Raw genomic sequence first — 22,501 nt, forward strand, 5'->3', positions numbered from 1 at the left:
AAACATCTACTCACTAGAATTAAACAAGTGACACTGATGAAATGGTCTTCAATGAATGTATGAATGTAAACCCTGTCGATAATGAATTGAAACCCTTGGGGTGGACCATCTCTTCCACTTTAGGCAGGGATCAATAGCGATAACACTGATGGAACATAGCCTTATATATGCCACCACACAAATCATTCACATGCACTATCACGTGGGTAACACGCTTGTACCTAGACAAACACGTACTGTAATGGAAGAATATTGGTAAAGAAAATGGGGCCGGGTCCCAAAGGTGTTAGCTCACGGTATCATGATATATAGAGAACTGCAGGTGGCGTTTTTGCCAACGACCAATACTGATAGACTGTGTCTATACAGTTAACTAGTGTGGTTAGGTTTCTATATCTTTCAAAGCAATGTAAAGTGCCTGAACGAAACCGTTCTTGATCTTCTTGAAGTCTGAATATGCATATTGATATACTAATGACACAGGCAAGCGATTTCGTGATAAATAATGTGGTTTTCGCAAACACGTTTACATATCTTGTTCATTACAAGGAGTGTTTGCCGTATGAACAATTTCAGCATTGTCTTATTTTAACATTTTTATTAGAAGAAAATTATATAGTTTCTCCCTTCTCGGAACCTCCGTTTGCAAACAGCGGTGTTACAAACAGAACTGATATGCTGAATAGTTACTGTTAATATGCTATAGTTATAAAATTTATATGTCGGTTTTTCTCATTTAATTTGTTATCTTATTTGTTTTTGCATACTTTATGCGTTTGTAAATACAAACACGCGTATATCAATACATTTGAAGTAGTTCTAGTCTTTGAAGATATAGGGAACAAAGTTATTCTAGGATTTTTACCACTGGAGATAAGGATGTAGTCCCTATTAAGTTACCCCAATTTATACAAATTATTACTATTTAGAATATCAAGCAAATAATTTTTTATTACAATTTGAAATATTCTTGATATGCAAACATATATTGTCAAGTTCCGGTTAAGTTAGGAGTAAATAAATAAGTCTGATGTGACGTTTAAATCGCAATATTTCTCTGTTACCTTCAGCATTTAAGACGATATCACGAACACTAAAATAGTCCCTTGAATACTTACCCAGTTTTGGCAAAATTTGTCCAAAACGTCATAACCGCTTCACTTAGTCGCTTTTCGGCTCGGCTGTATTCTGATGGGAACGGAGAGATCCCGTTTACGAGAGGAGCTCCGAACACATAGGGCAGTTCGTCACCATGCACGCCACTTGACCATTCTGGGAACTTCTCCGACTTGGTAGAATAGGCAAAGACGTAGAAATACGTATCAGCCCGTTTCGCGTGCTCTTGGGCCATTCTGACCAGAGGCGCAACATACTGACCATCACTTAGCATCTGCATTATATTATCTAGTCTGGTGCTATCGTTTTGGCTGCGGTCCCATTCCGAGTACTGGTGATCGAGGATTTCATAGATCTTCTGTCGGTGGAACTTAAAGAGATTTTGGACATATGTTCTGATGATTTGCTTTTTCCGCTCTTTGCTGATCCCGTGGTCGAGCTCGTGTTGCTTCATGAAGGAATATGCTTCGTTTTTTGTTACACCAAACATGACTTGTGCTTGTGAGAATGTTGACCGTCTTTTCAGAAGGTCTTCGACTTTACTTGGGAAAATGAACTCGCCTGGAGCAGGTGTTGGCGCGAAACAGGAGTAGTATTTTGGTGGTAGTGGAACATTGTTTACCAAGTCTTCTGCAGATTTGTTTGCCCTCAAACACGTCACTAAACTCTTTGTGTCGTTTGAAAAATTTGAGCAATTGAGGTTGGTGGCGAAATACTTGGCACAAGACAGAGGATCGACAGAAGTTGCCCAGGAGCTGAAGGCTGATCCACTCTGGAGGATGGCTCTTTGGAAAAACTGACCTGGAATGACAAAATATTTTACATTAATACATTTCATGTGATCATTTTTTATTAAAGTCAATGCATACATAATAAGCTGAATCCACCAATCGCAAGAGCATAAAAGAGTAAAACGATCATTCACTCTAATGCCTTTTACATTGTGAGCGGAAGTTCAGATTATAACAAGAATATATTTTTCCCGTCCGAAGTTGTTTTACCAACCTACTCACATTTATGTAAGTAATTAGAACTAGCATTTTCCAACATGTTAAAAAAATACAAACTAATCTTCCATACGTCCATATATTTAATTCGGTTATTCATAAAGTACATCCCCAATAGTTTTTTTTATTTTGATTCCGTATATCAGGTTATATTTGCGGGAATGATGTTTACACGATTTCGCTGAACGTTACTATAATTGCGTGAAATTAATCCATAAAATAATGAAAAATAATTTAATCATATAAACATTGACGGCCTGATCGCGAAAATGTAAAAGCGCTAAAATGTAGTTTTCTCAATTTTTATATAGATCCACGAAAATTTTAAACGGCGTAAATAATCGACTATGCGGTAAATGATTTGTAACTTCAGTAGCTGGCCTTACTGATTGATATTTGGATTGTGTTGTATAATTATGAAAATAATTACAATGAAAATGCTTTGACACAAACTGTCTTTTAATATGCCCTGTACATCTCAGAAGTAATATATTTGTAATAAAAGTTTCCATTCAATGCCAAATTGTTTAATTTTTCTTTCTATCTATGCAATATAATCTTTAATGACTTTAAGGAAAGCAGTATTGTATAAATTAGAAAATCAGATTGTTTGACATTATTTCCGAAATTTGAATTTGCTTTTCAGGATATTTTTACATTTAGCTACTTAGTTTTTTATCGTTTTAATGCAATTTGGTATTTGAGAAGTGGCAGCACGATAATTCAAGACACGTGAAGATTTCCCGACGCAGCAGAACTCCTTACATCTGTCACATTGAAGTCAGAGGATTTATCACAGTAGAATGTGTCAAATATTAATGCTGCTGTGAGCCCATAATGATTTTTTCATTCCTTTTTTTTCGAAATTTAATTAATGTATTCAACAGCTTGTCATTTAAATGAAATCTTACAACATGAAGAAGCATTAGGACCCTAAATTCGATCATCCTTTCCATTTCTGCTTTTCCTCATTTTACCCAATTCTTTTGTTACTTGTATTTCCATCCGCTCTTTTCTATTCGCTTTATACCCTGATAATGCCGTATTGAATGAGTAATGAACACGCGGTGCGTCTAACAGAGAGAAGAAACCGGTAATGCGATTCATTGGTAAATCAATCTATCACGTTGTGGTTACGTCATGAGATGGCCACAATAAAAGTATGGTTAGGTGTACACTTAAGCAAAGATATTAAACATCATGGTATCATTCTATAGACATTTTGATAATAAAAAATTATAAAACGTCAGCGCATGGAAATCAGTAGGAAAGCTATGAAACATTACCTTATCATTCTATAGACAATATGATAATATGGAGAATAGTCGATAAGTCATTAAACGTGGTAATATTGAATCATTACAAAAGTTATCTCCAAACATCATTATTCCGAATTTGCATATTACAGAGTTATCCACAATTGCGGGTAGGTATTAATTGTGACGTCATGTGTTTGCGAGCGTAACGTCATGCGTTTCGGAGAAAACGACGTGAATTGCGCTCACAAAATAATGACGTACAATAAATACCTATCCGCAAGGGAGCTAACTCTGTAATATGCAAAGACGGAATACTATAAAACAAACTATTTTCGCATCAACGGAATTCCGCGTTTTACATATGGAATTTTGCATGATGATTTAATTTCGCGATCGATACTACTTTAGTTATACTTCACTCGTTTTTGAAGTATTTTCGTTGAGATTTTTTTCCAATTACTTATATCTCGAAATATGCGAGATTTAAACGCAAACAAAAATGCGTTGGTTTGTACTATCGCGCCATATTTACATCACCATATCATAGTACAGTGGTATAAATTTTACCGCGTCATGTTCGAGTTTCCTTTTCATTTAACAGCAGAATAAACTGGGAAAAGGAGATGATTCTCGACAATGCCTTAAATGTCTCTTCCCTATTAATGGAAAGCAAAAGCAGCAAGAACGGTGGCTATTGAGCTTTTAACCAATTATTAAAGAAACATAAGCGATATAATTTAAGGAGTACTAAAGTATTTAGGCAGGACAGAACAAACCCAATAGCAACATATCAGCCTTTTGTCAGAAATCACATTTAATGGTATTGCTGTCTTTAATCAGTTATGGCGCATAATAGGTATTGTTCGTCAATAAAATCTGCACAAGCATCGAATTTTATGGGGATTAAGACCTAAAATCTGGGAGTAGATCTTTTGAATAGATGCACATGTAAAACGCCACGATTTTCGTCATTGGCAATACATCATGTGACAATGTGGCAATCGTCAAATGGGATAGTGCTTCTTGTCGCGAACATTTGCAATAAAAGTTCTCGCCTATGTCATTGTTTCCTCGTACGTCTTTAAACAGGAAGTTGAAACATTTCTTTTGTTTTATTTGTTTGTTTACTTAGACGTACGTCTGCTGTGCGGCTATCAAATTACACGAAATCAGACTTTACAAATTACTCAGGGATTCTAGTAACAGTTTAGTATTTTGCCCTGTCTACTGTAATTCACGTCAGTATTCTTCCTAAAGACATTGCGACATTGTGTAGGAGACAATTCCAAGGTCACAATACAGAAAATAACCATCCTCTTCGTGACTAAAACAATATAGTCCTGACGAGTAGCCATAAACTCAAAGTATTTTGTTTTGTTCTGTCATTTTGAAATGGAATTCAATTTCTAAAAGGTGCGTGCTTGTAACATTGATAGCTACAATCGTCTGAGTTTCATAATCCATTTATTTTAACCAAAATTCCAATTTTGAAGAATATTATTTTCTATTTCCATTTTAAATACGGAGTCGATAGCATTGTCCAAATGTATCGGATCTTGATATCCCCTGATTGGTGGGCAAAGAAATGGAAACAAAATGAGATATTAAGCACAGCGACGATCGCAATGGAGAAGGAAGCCAACGCACGAAAGATATGACAATGGTTGTTACCATCCATATTGGAGTCTAGCTACCGGTTGCTTTCAGGGAGTCTATTCCACTCCGTTCAATTACAGAATACATCAAAATCGATGTTTCCTTTGAAAATAGTAATGAGTTGGTAATGCAGATATTTTCCTTCTCTGAGCAACATCGTCTAGGGAAATTATTCCACATTACATGCAGTTGCAACGAAGGAAATAACTTTACCAACAAAGTAGGATTTTAAACAATTATCAAGACTTGGTCGTCGCGAGCACAATAGCTTTGTCTGGGCCTGAGGATTTATAACTGCTACCCGTCTAGAACACGTGTTTCGATGTCACTCTCGACGTATATATAAACTTGTTAACACAGACATCTCATCAGCAAATCCCGATTTCAAAAAGCAATGAAATTGGAGGTTATGTTCTGAACACGACAGCTAAAACTCTGTTTCACATTATATGGCTTCGGTAACGATGTCATTCGCATATACCCCAGCTGAACATGCCCGAAATCCCTCCCAGGAGGGGTGTTCTAACAGCATTCGATCACAAGAGATATGCAGATAAAATTCCCTATACCTTAGGCCGATGTTTTGTCAGAAGCGTATACTTCCCAATAGCAACATAAACATATCACGTGGTGTAGAAGAATAAATAGATACGCCGATGGGTTTCTAGGATTGATCTTGGCTGCATTCTGTTGTGGCGACACTTTTGTATATGGTTCTGCAGAATAACATTATAACTGATCTGAGGTAATTCAAAATAATGATACTTTGATATTTTTTAACCGTCATTCGGAAATATAAACATTGAATTTGGCGGGCTCATTTACATTTGATCTGACCAATAATCCGAGGTTCGCATCATGTAACGTAATTCGTTGACATCAAAATGCCACATGTAATAGTATGTTGAAATGTATTGTTTGCGCAAAATAATAAAAAAAAATAATAAAAAATGAAGGAACACTGTAATATGTTCAACATGTAATGATGAATAAATTTTGTTTTGAAAAAAAAAACCCAAAAAAACAACAACAAAAAACCCACATAAATTGATTGATTTTCTCATAATACCTTTATCAAAACCTGGAACAATCTTACATACACGCACTACCAGAACCACAGAACCATGGTTGCACTTAACATACGTCATCAATGGACAACGTAATCAAATAGACGTAAACTTGTGTGATACGTCACACTGTGTGACGTATCACACACATCTCAATTCTTTACTGTACTACAACAGCGAAAAATCGCAGAAACTTGACATATACCTTCTAATATGAACCAGTCAACATGTTATCCATTATCTACTTCACTAGTGTGAGCGGGAACAGGATTTTGACTTTAAAATCATTATTTTTCAAACTAATTATAAGATGAATAATATCGTAATCAAGTTCATATCTATGTCTGATTGTGCGGAATTCGTCTCAGAGTTTAAATTTGCGCTTTTTAAAGTTCACAGCAATAAATTCATTTATGACTCGTTTTATAAAATGTCAATATATCATAATAATCACTCCCTTTTCACATCATTTTTATTATGTATTCTGTAAGCACATGTATGTAAGTTTTTATATCGACACACACATATTCTGTGTTCCTGTAAAGATAATTTGCCTTGACCCTTCCTGTTTGAAGGTCGTAAAACTTGAATGTGAAAACAAATCGCTCAAGGTTCTATGGACTGGTTGACACTAATGTTATTTTCAATGTGACTTCAAAAGGACGAAAATTAAATCAAAAGTTTATTTTCAGATCGAATGCTGTTTCAAGATTAAATGTGAACCGCGCTAAATGCTTTCCGATGAAGTAAATGAAAAGCGCTCAAGGGAATCACCTATAAACAGCCGTTATATCGTTGAGTTTTATTTACGGCGATGAAGAAAATAATATGCATTTTCTTTAAGTAATCGAAAACAACAAAATAGCAATGATGATACTTTTGCAGCCGATGTATGTAAATTTCTATTTATATGATATTTTCGAGAAGGGAGTCCTGTCAGCTTGTTATATCTACATAAGAGAACAAACTGATATTTTTTTCGGTAGGGAATCAAATGTTAGCTGTTATAAAAACATATACGCAAGTGTATATTAATATATTGTCACAAATTTCTACTATATATATATATATTTATACGTGTGTATCATGGTAGAATGTATTAAATGCTTCTTATAGACAGGGCTTATAGACAATACCGGCAATTTTACTTATGATCGATTGCAAAATATATCATGCAATACACTATAAAGAGACCCAAAGAAAAATTTAAAACCTCATTTTTGTGTATGTATTGAACATGCATGGAACTTGAAATGAATAAATCAAAGTTTACACGAGAACATAAAGTAGACCTTGCAAAATATTATGATTACACACAAAAATAGGTCAATGGTATTTATATTTAAAAAAACGTCAATCATGTGAATACGGTAATGATCTACAGGATATGCCATGAAATACCCTATAAGTCTCTTATAGACACTCTTTCTGTGCTATTTTTCCTTTTCATTAGAATATACTGCGAAAAATCGCGCCACACTATTGATAAAAAGCAAAAGCGAGAAAGAAAGACCAAACCATACACCAAAGATTGAACAGCAACATCAAGGAAGACAGTTGTTGTCCTTCTAAAGCTGCCCCTGCGGCACTTAGTTATGCGTCACCGAAGACAATCGTTATGTTGCATGCCGTACTCCTAAGCAACTCTCTCGCCGTCGACAAATACACTTGTTCCCTATGCATGTTTCAGTCTCTAATAATCTAATTTAAACTTGAGAAGGACAATTTCTACATTAATTCTGTGAGGCAATTTACGAAAATGAAGTCAGAAACGGATATTAATTTTCAAATTTATCCTCTTTGACAACTTTCTAATTTAACTTTCCTTGCAAGGAGGGATAAATTGCACCAAGTCGTCTAAGTGCTATTTCAAACGTTTTAAACTAATTTTCCTTATAAATGCGTTATATAGAATAAATCGTCCATGAGGTGTTTTTTTCTGGAAAATTTTGGAATTTGATTTTGGGTCAAGAAAATTACTCAATATAATGTTGTAATGAACGAGTTCTAAAGCGCCATGACAGTCGAAGGCCAGTATTGTATGATTGCAGTCGCATTTATCGTATGACTATATTCAATGACAGAAAATTAAAAAAAAAATGACGCACAAAGGAAAAGGTTATGTAACATTTTTTTCAGTCAACTAAATATATTTTGATTTTAGTCATATGAAAATGAGGTGTTTTACTCTCAAATATGATCGTTTATTTACACAATCATATGTTGCTGACGTGGAGGCCAAGTTTCTCAATGTTGGTGTTATCATAAAATTATTTTTACCACATAATGTATTGGTATTTTGGTTAAGACTATAATGTACTATAACTTTATCTTACATTAGTCATTTTTGTGCTAAACCCAACATGCAATATCAAAGTGTGTTTAATAATAAAGTTACTTGCTATAACTCATTGTTGGGTGGTATCAGTGGTAAGGCTATATGTTGCTACGCAGTACTTTGGTCTATCTATATTATAGTTGTTCGTTGCCATCCTCAAAATGTTATTATTTGTCAGTGTTGTTATGTTTATGTTATATGCGGTCTATAGGCTGTTTTGCATTATTATTACACGCATTGTTAGGAAGTGAATTTTATTTTGATATAGTTAAAATTGATCTCTTAAAAATATACCTTATATTTTTGTCATCAAGGTTGTAAGCTTCAATATAGACGTGGTTTGTGTCCAGGTTGTGCATATTACACATATACATGTAGTTAAGAGGAAGTAATAGAACTCACTAAGAAGGGTAAGGTAACTATTCAGGTGTCGACTTTGGGAATTAGCCCTGAATCACACATTGACTACCGTTTCATAAAATCAACAAAGCAACCCAACCACCTTTATTATGTCTTCACGAAATAACTTTGGAGACAAAAATATGATTTTTCAAGCTGGTTTTTTTTCAGAAATCTTGGTAAGTTTCCATTTTTTAATTTCTTAGAGAATATGAATATATGTATATGTTTACTATTCAATAAAACCTATTTTGATACAACAAAGTAATGTTTTTTGTATGATAAAATCCCACTCTTTGTCCTCATCGTTCAGGAAAAGATATGGTACAGGTGTTTTGGCTTAATTTGTTGATAAATGAATCTGGAAGTCACTGCAAATACGTGCCATGGGGTTCACTGCTCATGAAATCGTCACCTGACCGAATAGCTTACAGTAACCGTGATTTTGGTTAATACTGTATGGCCACCCTATGGTATTCCTATGTATTTACGTTCATTCTATATGCTGTCTTGTAAATTATAATCTACTGGCCTATTGCGGTTCAGTTAAGGCTGCATCAGAATAATATACTCTAATTTTTGGTTTTCGTTGCCACCACAGCTTGACATGACACTAAACCATGTTAGCAATAAAAGCAGTATCATCATATAGATGTCTAGTCTATGATTATAATTGTGTTCCGCTGCGCCGTGATCATATCTACATCTATGGGAGATAAGAATCCTATCATAAAGTCCATTGATTGCTATCAGTATCCTTACACTGTAATATAAAATACATTTTGATAAAAAAAATCCAAGATAGCATCAGTTATGTCATAAGATAACGTATATAAAAGCTCAAAACCGGAAGTTGGGTTTAGTGGCATGCGCCATGCCTAATTAGGTTTCGTAAATTGGGTACCAGTTTACCCATAAAATAGGAAATGGTACCTGTGCTATGACGTGAAACGCAGCACGTGTAATTAATTAAATAAGAGCGGTCAATTAGCGTGGGATGATGGTTATAACTGTAGACTTTGACGGCACATTGAGGGATCACGGTGTCACGACATGGCGGACTGTGTAAGTGATTAGATCACTTCGACAGCGATTTTTATCGTAATTAGTCATAAACGCTGAGCTATGATTTAAATTCAAAAGTCAAAAGTCACACATTCTAATTACATCAATTGGAATACATTGAAAGGATAATGCGATCTATCTAATTTGCGTCTACATTTATTTTCGGTTTATTTATTTTCAGTAATTTCTTTCACCACCCTCAATAATATTAATTGTTAAAGCTGTATGCTTATTCTCAACTTTCTTTCGTGTGCAGTTTAACTTAGGAATTTATTCGGTATTGTGTTTGATTACATTGATTAAAGTTGGTAAGTTTTGATGAACAGCCTTATAATTTGTCTATTGATGTATTAATATTTATTATCTGATCTATTTTTGTAAGGCACAGTAACCCTAACTGGTTCACGCATATTTCATACAAAATATAAAATACTTCGAAATATATATGTGCAATATGGGGCACATTGCTGATTTATGGTACTTGCAGCCGGCAAAGAACACACCACGAAGCATATCTGTAGTTTAACATTAGTGGCTTCTGCGTATACTTGTTCCATTAAGGAATGATCTAGATCTAGATGAACGAACATTCATTAACTCCAGTAATTTCATTGGTTGCCAAACCGATAAACTATGTAAAACATAACGATATAATATTTTCGTTTAAAGTAAATGGATTTATCCAATCGATAATTACTTTACGTAGGTTATCTGTGGACGTCAAAACAACATTCATTCGTCTACACTAGTGCAATACGTTATATGACATTTTGATCTATCAGAGTTACATCCCTTTGTTTAATGAAGGGGGATAACTCTGTTAGTTATCGTTCAATAAAGGGAAGTAACTCTGACAGTTCAGAATGGTTTATCATTGATACTTACGATTTGTGTTGGCTACAACGATAATGGGTGTGGAGGTTTATTCTATACAAATCCATTAGGTATGTAGTAACTAAAGTTCTACAACCGACAAATTGGGAACTTCAAAGTGATTCGGGATTGTTTATACAGAAACAAAGCAATCACCAATCGCATATAAATGAGCGCAGGGACGACAGAGTTTGGATTTGTTTTACCGACAAAGCCCCCGAGATCTTTGATTATCGAGTATTCCTCGCAATGGTATCATAAAGACTGAAAGACTTGACTACATTTCTGTTAATCTCCCATCTCCCACGACCATCTACTATGATTGTGTAGTCGATTTTGGTGACATTAAACCGCCATTAAACTGCACCGAGCAACATTAGGAGTAATGGTACATCTCAAAGGATGTATGCGTTCGCTATATCAAGCCCATTTAATTGATTTAGAGAGAAAAAAAACCCAGAAAAAATGCAAAACACAAGCACAGATGGATATAATATTTCTACCTTAAGATCTGGTTAACAATTTTCCTCCATATAAGCTTAAAACACACCAATTGAAGTATATCTGACAAATCCTAGATTGAAATTCCAGTAGAATTTTGTATTGGTTCTTTTGTTTCTGAACTTAAAAAGTAAAGAGTAAAGAAACGCTTTCTGCTTGCTTTGGATCCCATGCTAGTATTGTTCAGCAATTAAATTGCACTCATGCATTGTACATGGACATGTAAGTATTCAGAATATTAATATCATCTCTTAATGAATTCAAAAAAAAAAAAAGAAGACTATAAATGATAGGCAAATTTTGCAATTTGGGGTGTAGTTTTACAGATAGGCGCAATTATTTCTTTTATAATGTTTGAGATGCACAGATGATCAGATAATTGATCATTCAGTGAGATAGATGACGTACATTCGTGCGTTTTCTCTACACGTGATATACATGACACGGAACAGAAGATGCTTGCAAAAATCAGCATACGAAAAAGGTCGTAGATCGGCTATTTGTCTCTTTGGTATCCGGCTTTGTTCTCCGAACTGAATAATGTACTGCCTTCCTCATTGACCATAGCTTTTAAAGGACGTAAAGCACAATCAAATAAACAAATAATAGTTTCTTAATGAAACTGAATGGAGACAAACATGTCTGACGATAAATATGTTCTCATCTAGCCGAGGTACATGTATTATGCAAACTATATAGGGAATTTACACACGTGCATAGTTAGGCAATCTTCATGACGTCATAGTCATCCACACACGTACGTTTTACATGTAAATATATATGTACACACGGATTCAGTGAGAGTGACTGAACAATCAAACTCGAGTTCACACGTGCTTTGCATGTTAGATGCGCCGTGAATGATGGCCCGGATGTTAATAAAGCACATTGTGACTGGCACATTCAATTTGACACGCTTGAATTAGGTATTTTTTTTTACTTTACCTGTAGGGGACATTGTTTTAGCAACTGAAATTCAATATTTACATAATGATGAATCAAATTATGTCCAAATCCGAAGGCCAAGCAATACTTTACACTGGTATTTAATAATGCCAATACTTGCTCAGATTTACCATTTACATATAAGTAACGATATCAGAAATAATTCGGTGTGTTATAGCTTTATGTGTTTATTAGAGAAATTATTTATCATTTTGTCTGGTCTAGTAATCTAAACTATGTGTTTAAATCGGATAAAACTAATAACCATAGCAAAAAATTGATTTAAAACACGTTTAATAGAAGACAGAGAATCTAAAGTTTGAGGTAATACAACCGTTTATATAAAAAAGTATTTCTTTTCCTTTGTTGAACAAACTCATGATTTCAAGCTATACTTACTGTCATCAGCCATTGGTGACAGCAGTAGAAGGTTCACCAACGCCGCACCATAGCCATGCCCAAATAAGGTAATGCGTTTGACGTCACCGCCAAATTCACCGATGTTGGAATTGAGCCAAGTAAGTACGGCCAAAAGGTCAAGTAAAGCGTAGTTACCATTAGCGTTGTTGTCTTCAGTGCTCAGAAATCCTGGAAACAAAAATACAAAAAGGTTAAGAAAAAGGTTTAGATCAGCCTACCTTTTATTGCGCCTAAAAATCTAACGTCTATTGATTTGTGACACACATGAGTAGCACATGCGTGAGTGTTGATTACATATGTGTGTTGGTATGATTCAGTTGTGCCGTTTTAGGATAGCACTGCCGTTATTCTGCTTCCTCATTGACTACCAAGGATATTCAACAAAACTCCCAGCTCGAAATAATCATTTGATGTATGGCAAGCAAGTCAAAGTCTGTCGAATCCCTTAATCCGCTTAATATATCCATTGTGTTGACAGTATCACGGGGCAAGTTTCCAATATGTACGATGGGTTGATTTTTAGTTTATTTTGTTTAACGTACTATTGATAACTAGAATTCAACTTTGCCACCCCCTATTGTCCGATGTGGTACGAGTGTAAATTTCACGTATGGTTTAGGAGACTGTAGCATATAGTTTTGTGTCTCCTTGCGATAATAGTTTTCTCTCCTGTGATAGCTCATTGAAACATGGTGTTTAAACATCGGAATGGCGAGCGTAAAGCAGGAACATCGTTAGAAACAACGGCACTCTGCACTTAACTCATCTTTCCTTAAAGATGCGAGCGCTCAACTCAAAAACCAAAATTGAAACAATGTCAAGGGAGACATGATTAGGAATTCTCCAATTTTGAAGAAGCCAACGTATAAATCGTAAGTTAAATGTCTCCTACGATCATGCAATTCGGGGAAGAAGTATAGTTTTTTCTCCTTACCTGAAGGGCAAAGATTGAAAAAAATGACGAATTGGTTAATCAGAGGAGACCAAATGTCACGTTGTCAAGTGATTACATAAGAGATTCGTATTTAAATAGACCAACGTTACCATAGAATGGCCACTGTTAGCGGTCTTTCATAGTTGCTGTGTTGTCATGTTTTAGAACGGACCTAAGTCGGGGAGTGTGGAATCGGACAAGAAGAAATGAAATTCCTATGGAAAATATAACGTTATCTTTTTTACTGAAACAAAGACTAGACCAGTCATTCAGTCGCGCTAAAACACTCACACAAATAAAAGAAAAAAAAACAGTTCTGTCTTCAAAAATATCTTTATAAAACAAAAGCCATTTAATTTCAGAATCTGTATTGTATAAAACAAAAATCGATAAGTATCTTGAGGCGCAGCCACATGTTTATAGATGTTAGATAAAAACAGCATTTACAATATAGCATGTTATACAAGTGTGTTGTATCGCCAAAGGTTGTATTAACCCCTACTTAAGGTACAATGAGCTAACACTATCAGCCCCCTGCCTGATTATATATAGGGAATCCGGTTAGTTTATTGTGTCAGAGTTGTAGATTGTAAACTGCATGAATAGGTATGGCGATGATGTAACATTTATCTAAAGCCTCTCAGGGAAGCGTTCACGTGGTGCGACCCTCTTATACTCTCGCAATCCTTCATCCGCTTCTGATATATGGACACTAATACAATTCGCTATATACGCTGCCAAACTCAAGTCTTTCCAAATTGAGCACAGATACAACTAAATAGAACTAAAGACACTTGGCTAGAAAACAACATTTCCTGTGGCAAGGTAACATGAGAAATCACTTCCGGCTTCTGCAATGTTTTTGATATATGCGTATGCATATTCTTTTGCTATATAGCAACTTGACACACAGTCAGCAAATTGACACGCTAAATATAATATACAGGAAGGAAGCTCATCAGAAATGAACAATCTATAACAGCAATACGTGTATAATATTTTAATACTAAACATAATCTCCCGCAACTCATGCAAACTGTTTTTGCGTATCATAACCGCCCTCAAAATCAACAACAACAATGATTGAAAACAATACCAGAAATTTATTATCTAAGACGTTTCTTGGTTTCGTCTTGCCATAGTAAACCCTGCACAATGCTTTGCTAAGATTTAAACATATGGGATACCTCCCACTAAAAAACCCGATTAATCATCATTCGTCTTCATCGATACAATGACATCGTCTGAGGGACGATTACATAACTATATTATCCTCCAACATGACAGAGTGGCTTCCCCGCCACGCGATGTGACAAATGTCTGTTCACGACGGGAGGCACGTTTCGTATACGTCACGTGACACAGTGGCATTCTAACGACACGTGATCGTCACGTGATACCGTGTCGACATACACAGGAGAAATCATTTGGCGAGAGAACAAAAATTGGAAATATTATCTGAGGTGATCATTTTGTATTATCTACGAATGACTTCTGTGGGGTGTCCTTGGTGTTTCGTGATATTCCGACAAAGTTGCGACAAAATAAAATATCAGGTGACAAGTCGTGCAACGTAAGTGAACAACAACCTTGTGGCAGGTGTTATAAAACAAATACAATAAATGAGTTCCGACCTTGAGCGTTATGCAGTTTATTTTTTTTTTCTCAGTTTAGCAGGAAAGTCAGCATAATACACGTCTTTTAAAATTTCCGTCATAAAAGCTGACAAATACAATTTAAAAACATTCAATTGAGATTGACAAATACTTTATATTGTTGTTTTCTCATTATCAAACATTCCAACGCGTCAACTGACCGAATTCCCAACAAACTTATTTCACATTTTAAGTTTGCATGTTATGCTATTTTATGTAGTAAAGTAAGCAATAACAACCATTAACTAAATAGGTAAATATTTTTCAAACAACTCAGAACATTATGGTAAGACACAATTTCAGTAGACTTATTTTGCTTAACACAACCTTTTTAGTCTTGGAAAGCAAGCAATGAAAACTATGAACTAAATAGATAAATATTTGAAAAAGCTGAACACCATTTTTATCAATATAGAGAGAGAGTAGACATATTTTACTTGACACGACTTTTCTGCTCAATGTTGTATAAAATCCATCATATCTTTGAACAGTAATTGTAAAACAAACACACACTTCGTACTGTCATCTAATGTTGCCAATAGCATATTATACGTATAATGTATGATGGAAAAGATGGAAAGATAATATTATGCAATCTCATTGCTTCCATTAAATGTTCGTGTCTTATCATAGGGAAGTCACTGATTTCATAAACAAAGTTTCTTATTTTCTGTTTTTATTTATTTGAAGTTTTACTTTACATTTACTTTACGTGTTCTGGGGACCTCAAATCATTACGTTCTAAACAAAGCGATTTTAACCCAAGTGCAAATGCAAGCGACATTTATAAAACAAACCTCGCTGTTTTGATTTGACAGAACAACGTTCAGTCTAAATTTGTTTTTCAAATCAATGAACCAAAATCACACTTACACAATTGAAATGAATAGTCAATTATGAACTCCCTTTGATACAAATCATTATCACAGTATTTTTAGGTGAAGTTTGCCAGGTTGAAAAATATAATGCTAATATTGTTTATTTTTTCTCGTATCATTGACATCTGAAATTTATTTAAGTTGGTTGTAGTCTTTGAGATAGCAATGCAGTTTTTTCCGGTAAATCTATAAATTTGATGAAAATACTCTTCATAGTGAGTCTAGTGTGAATATTTTGTTTTTCTAGATACAATTGTATCTGCGAGCGATTGCAATTTAAAAAATACATGTACCTCTTAATCCAGAGAATGTGTTTCATAGTCAGGTTTGCACAGTGGATTTTGTCTATTGACTATCATACGAGCATTTGGGAAGATTCATTAAATTATATATTGAAGTGAAAGTTAAATAAAGTGAAAAGCGAAACAATCTTAACATTTGTTCCTCATATCAAATAGGAAAACTTTGATCACTAAAAAATAGCATTTTTATAGCTATTTTCACTTTACATCCCCAAAATAATACAAATTGATTGTCTCACGTACAATTGTAAATAAAATCAAATGAAGACACTATCAAAATGCCATAATTGTTTGTTTTATTGTAGATCAAAATGATAAATTATCTTACAATACGCTTCAGACAATCGAAATCTGTTCCTATTATTAAAAAGATAATTGATGAGTCGCATTGAAGTCAAGTTAAATTTCCTACCTACAGCAAAAAATGCCGTCATATATATTTACATCAAACCCAATCAATTCTTGACTTCATAGGTTGATGTATATTAACAAACTTTGACAGGAGAGTCGGTTTAGTCACCGATATCGCCGTAACCTTGACCCCTCGGCCATTGATTTTTATTTCGAGATGAAAAATATTCTAGCTTCTTTAAGCCATGTTACAAACATTCCTGTGACAGAGATCGTTATTCACTTTACAAGCGTGGGGCTGAAATAGATGTTGACACCCCATTTATCAAACTTCCTATATTTGACTGTACGAACAGAAAATTGATTGATGTACATGTTATTTATTTATGTGGTATAAATTTAATCAGCACTCACAATAACACATCTTAATCAATTATTGCTGAACGTTTTGCATGCTCAATCTTTAGGATTTTTATTTTCTTAAAGATAATTTTATTGCAATTTTAAAGATTTTTTAAGACAATTTCGAAACATCAAATAATAAGAATATATATATATATATATATATATAACATCTTAAGACATGAAATGTGCACTGCTTCACATACATATTCCAAGCGGTAACTTCCACTTCGATGAAAAATGAATTGGTAGCTTCTGTTTAATTTACAGATGAGAGAACGTTGAGTAACTAGTTTGTTCGTTGTTATCATACAGTGACTAATTAAATATAAGTGCAGTCTACTGTTGTAACTTCAACAGTATGGGTACGATAGATGGCGCTTTAAAATGGACAAGAGCCCCGTTCTCCATTTTTTCACAAATATACACAGCACAGCTCTAGTGAATTAGATAAAAATGAATTTAGCGGGGATAAGGTTGTAGTATACACTCATTAAAACAGAAACAACAATAAAAATATCTACCATCTTTACATAGCAACTGCACTAATTTGGTCTTGAACTGTCATGACATAGCAGGTTAATGCTGACACATCAGTACATAACATTATTGTTTCGTTCAATAAACTTAGCTTGAGTAAAATATACGCTACCGGTGATTTGCATTAATATGGATAAAGGTTAAGTATTCGAAAGCAACTCTTATTGAAGAGATATATGAATTAAGTAATTGAAAAAAATACTGGCATACCAGGCACATCAACCACTAGCCCAGTAGGATCTGTAATTTCCCATAATACTTTTCTATAAAGGAATGATTCTGCTGACCTTGATGGCTTAGTGATATACAGTAGATAGTATTTCAAGGAAAGAGATATTTGTATTAACTTGTGTAAAGTTCTTAACTTACAACTGCTTATACGATATAAATCTACCATGCCAAATTAAGCACATTGCATTTATCAGCTGACGAATTCTCGCCCTCTCAAACCAATTATCTGCAATAGTTCGGTAGAACATGCTACTTTCATGTTATTGGTGCTCTCTATGTAAAGACATACGTATATGTTGTAAAACATCTCAGATTGCTATTTTGAGAAATACAAAACATGTTAAACATAAGGCAGCTATACCACGAGACAACGAAGTCTTAAAAGGAATCCAACACGTTATATGATCACGTGATATCGGCCATTGTGCTTCCATTACCATCAAGGCATATCTTAGGCGTACGTTTCGGCAGAATATATAAATTGCCTGTCACCTAGTTTTCTCTTTTTACTTCTATATAGATCAGAACATATGTATGCTCGCTGAAGCATGCTGGGTAATTTCAACGGTAGTCAGGTCACAAATAGAAAGAAACGTTACATTAATGCTCAAACTGCACGGCGTCTTCCGATTTAGAGATCCGGAAAATCTATTTGCAAAACTCCAGAACGGTGAAAGGTTTTCCAAGTAATTCTAAAGTTACGAATACGTTTTACTCGTTAGAGAAATCGCATATTTCTTCCGGTTGCCTCTGATCTCCAGTAAATGAAGCAGTCGGTCTAACGAATAGCCATCCCTACACTCGGTTTTTGCCCATTAAGACATATGATCCTTATTCTCCTTCTATGTGCCACGTGACCTTTATAGATAACGAAGTTAACGTAGGGTTTCCCCCGCGGAGGAAGGTCACCCAAGTGGTTCGTTTATCCCACAGGTGGTAACATGACCTGGCAACAGTACTTTTGTCATCAACAGAGTGCGGTTGTAATTAGCACGAGAAAACGAATGGTTTACCGACGCGGAAACAGCAAGACTAATTGGTAATACTATCGCATTATGGAGGATGTGTTTTTTTCAGCGTGAAAAAGTACTTTATAATTGACAGAATCGTCGGAAAAGATTTGAGTAACGGATTTGAGATGAGTTTCTGTATGTCACTAGTCTAATTGTACAGAAGTTTATGGCGAATTAATGAAGGGTTTCTGAATTATGGCATAAAATTTGAGTATATTAATACATTAATATATCATATAATTACATCACTAAAACACCCATATTAATTTGATTTGTATTTGCTCTTTACACAGTAATAATGTCTTCAGGTAAATTCAGGTCAATTTCAGGTGATTTTTTTAGGCCAAATTGATCTGAAAAAAGCAAAACCTTGACCTGAATTCATATGAAAATGACCAGAAATTGACCTGAAAAAATCTTCATGTAAATTTGACCTCAATTTCAGGTGAATTTCACGACAATTCCAGGTCAATTTCAGGTCAAATTGACTTGAAGACATATTGCCTTTGTACGTTTGTTTCATTTTGCTTTCTAACACTAAATAATATGAATTACACTGTAGATTGTTATTAATCATTTTTCAACGTTGATTTAAATACTATATAATCGCGTCGGCCTTTTAATCTAATTATACTTTGTTCAAATTAAATCAACTGCATTTTTAGACTTATTGCCTTATACATTATGTAGATATCTACGAGTCTGTATAAGGCACAAGGAAGTAACTTCCACTGTATATACAAAATACTGGCAGCATTTCGAGTCTATCAGTCCATTTATCATGTCACAAAAAAAACCGAAATTAGATCAAGTCTTATCTGGAATATAACCGTTGATATGACGTCCATATAAGTATGTGTATTATTTCGATGAAATCTTAAAAAAAAAACAAAAAAAAAACAGCTGGTGCACAATTATCTGCAGCAATTTTTCATATTCCTCTCCTACCTGACTTCTATATGATACCCTACCATTACTATGTTATTAATCTAAAAGTACGTAAAACCTCATTTCGATTTAATTTTACGACATGATTTAAGTATCTCTTTATACCCATTTACAGTGTGAGGTATCTGTGGACACTCTCTGCTAGAACTAGTTTCCATATATAAATATAATGTCAGTTGTGTAAATGTCAATTCTAAAATATTAAGGCGTTATTGTTATCAATTTAATGGATGTGTACCTTCAAAAATATATCGCTTTAAATTTCCACCAGATAAAATAGATATCAGATAGAGTAAGGGTACCTGAATTGGTGTGCAAAATGTGTCAGAATTCGATATCTTTCGAATTCAAATCGATTTAAGCCTTGAGCAAAATAATTAAACTGATTTTATTTAGAATGCCGTTAATAATCAAGAATAACGAATTATTGTTGTGAAGACATCGCGCTCTAGTGAACTGATATAATTGTAAAAAAAAGGTTTTAGTGTTATATTAGGATGGATTGAGACATTTTTGTAACAATTTGGTGTTTATGGAATATCAAATAACATTTGTTTCATAACCGGAAGACGTTAAAAATAGTGACATTAATTCTTACAAACACGTTCTGAACCAGCTTAACAGAAGAAATGCTTAATAATATTTTCTTATGATTAACCAATGTGTTGTTTTTTCCCAAATCAATCAACAACACCAGTACCTCTATGTCGACGTCACAGCCGATGATGCATTCAACATACAAATAGAAACCAAATGTGTACCTTAAAATTAATCAAGTGATACATACTGAATAAAAAAGAATAATGTTGATTACAAACTTACCCAGGACTCCAAGTCTGTAGTTGACTGTGACCACGATTACCTCCCCGTAACTGGCGAGGACACTTCCGTCGTAGGCGTTTCCGGTTCCGATGTCGTATGACTCGCCATGAACAAAGACCATGACCGGAAGTGGAGTGGTGTCGTTCCATTCTGTAAAACACAAAACAACAGTTCATTTTACACTATAGCCATCATAACAATCGAAATAATCAATGACTATGTAAGTAAATGTACTAATTTGATCCTCCCATCTTTGCCAAGCACACATAAAATTTCACATTTTTTCACATCCAAACTTTTCGTTGAACACACACATAAAACGGTACACAACATGCGTTTGTATTTCAATGTACGGATATTGTGTATATGATATAGATAAAGACTTGATATGTATACAAAAACATAAGTGAAAACGACCGAGTCATAGAGTAATGTTATCTTCCGAAACACTACGGATATAATCTTGCCAAAAAAACTATATTGTTGTTCTGTCGCGAGAAAATTGTTATTGGCATGGCAACGGTAATATTCAGTGGGGCTAGCAATGAGCAAAAAAAGAAAGGATTCAGATCCATTCTCCGTAAAACTGAAATGATCGCATGCTAATCGAAAAGCATTAATCTTGCCGGGGACACATTTTAAGGGGCATATCAATCTATGACCGGAGAGCTGTCAATTTTTAATTTGTAACAGACTCTTGAAACAAGATTCTCCTCCCAGCAAGCGCATACTCCGGAAAGGATATTACTGTTAAATGTAATTTAATCAAGGATAAACAGATGTCCATTTTCCCCGAATGTATTTGGGAGGCTACCTCTGGCTTGACCGCACGATCGAAACAATCTATAGCTAGTGACGACGTACATGCGTTCTACAGACGTTGCGGTCAATGCTTCGGACAATTGTATCAATAACTGACCTCAATGGGCACCGAGTGGTCAGAATTAGCAATTGTGTGACATCTGGTCACTAGTGTAGCCATTCAGATTCAATAATTGAATAAACGCAAGGCCTGTGGATTCTGATGTGGTTTACTGTAAAATTCACAGGCTTGGAGAAAAATGTCCACACTATTAGTGTTCACGGTTAATCTTCCTCTAAATTGAAGTATCGAACTTCCTTATTTTTTTCCGCACTGTACCCCCTAAATATTATGTCTAAACAAAATCCGTGTCTAACATATGAATGTTTGTAAATGTATTTCAATGTTAGTGTATATAATAAACCATTAACGATCTTCTAACGTATAAAACAATCCTGTATTGAAAGATTTTTTTTTATAAAATATTGTTCTCAAAAAGAATTGATATGTGTTTATGTATATGAATAGGAAAGGTTAATGCCATAAGAATATATAAAACTATTTATTTCCCATAGGTATATTGTATTTTTTATTTACTTAATCATGATGCGATATTCCCACATACAGCTATGAGAATACGCGTGTACATGGTGTATTTTCGTCTTGCGTCAGTCAGACATTTAAACCTATGCCCTTTTATATGTTATCATTTTTACCTCAAGGCTTCCCCATCTTATATCATCACATACAAATATCTCACGAAGTTTAAGTGCATTTTTGTAAATAACCAAAATAACGCCTCAGGTATGTCTGTACATTTCTCGACATAACAGACATTGTAACAAAAACATGGCATATTCGTTTTTTGGGCCGTCATCTTTTTACTTCTACCGCACACAATGTAGACAATGATGGAGTTTTCCGAAGTAAATGTTTAGAAGGGAATAAAAACAAATTATTTATGCGATAACTTGCTG

The 22,501-nt window shown here is 34.5% G+C and overlaps 1 protein-coding gene across 3 annotated transcripts in view; it reads right to left on the reverse strand.

The window, feature by feature from the left end:
* The window catches only part of LOC138307227 (neuroligin-4, X-linked-like), a 186,947-nt gene that overhangs the window by 14,969 nt on the left and 149,477 nt on the right, over positions 1–22,501 (reverse strand). For 2 of the 3 annotated variants that reach the window (XM_069247865.1, XM_069247864.1), the window contains exons 2-5: positions 20,723–20,872; positions 12,626–12,814; positions 12,227–12,250; positions 1,119–1,917 (exon numbers count right to left, since the gene is read on the reverse strand). In XM_069247865.1, coding sequence (XP_069103966.1) covers positions 1,119–1,917; positions 12,227–12,250; positions 12,626–12,814; positions 20,723–20,872 — 1,162 coding nt within the window. The remainder of the gene's footprint in view (positions 1–1,118; positions 1,918–12,226; positions 12,251–12,625; positions 12,815–20,722; positions 20,873–22,501) is intronic. The other variant, XM_069247866.1, reaches the window with a different exon arrangement.

This window comes from Argopecten irradians, chromosome 14 (genome assembly GCF_041381155.1).
Source record: "Argopecten irradians isolate NY chromosome 14, Ai_NY, whole genome shotgun sequence".
Lineage (NCBI taxonomy): Eukaryota > Metazoa > Mollusca > Bivalvia > Pectinida > Pectinidae > Argopecten > Argopecten irradians.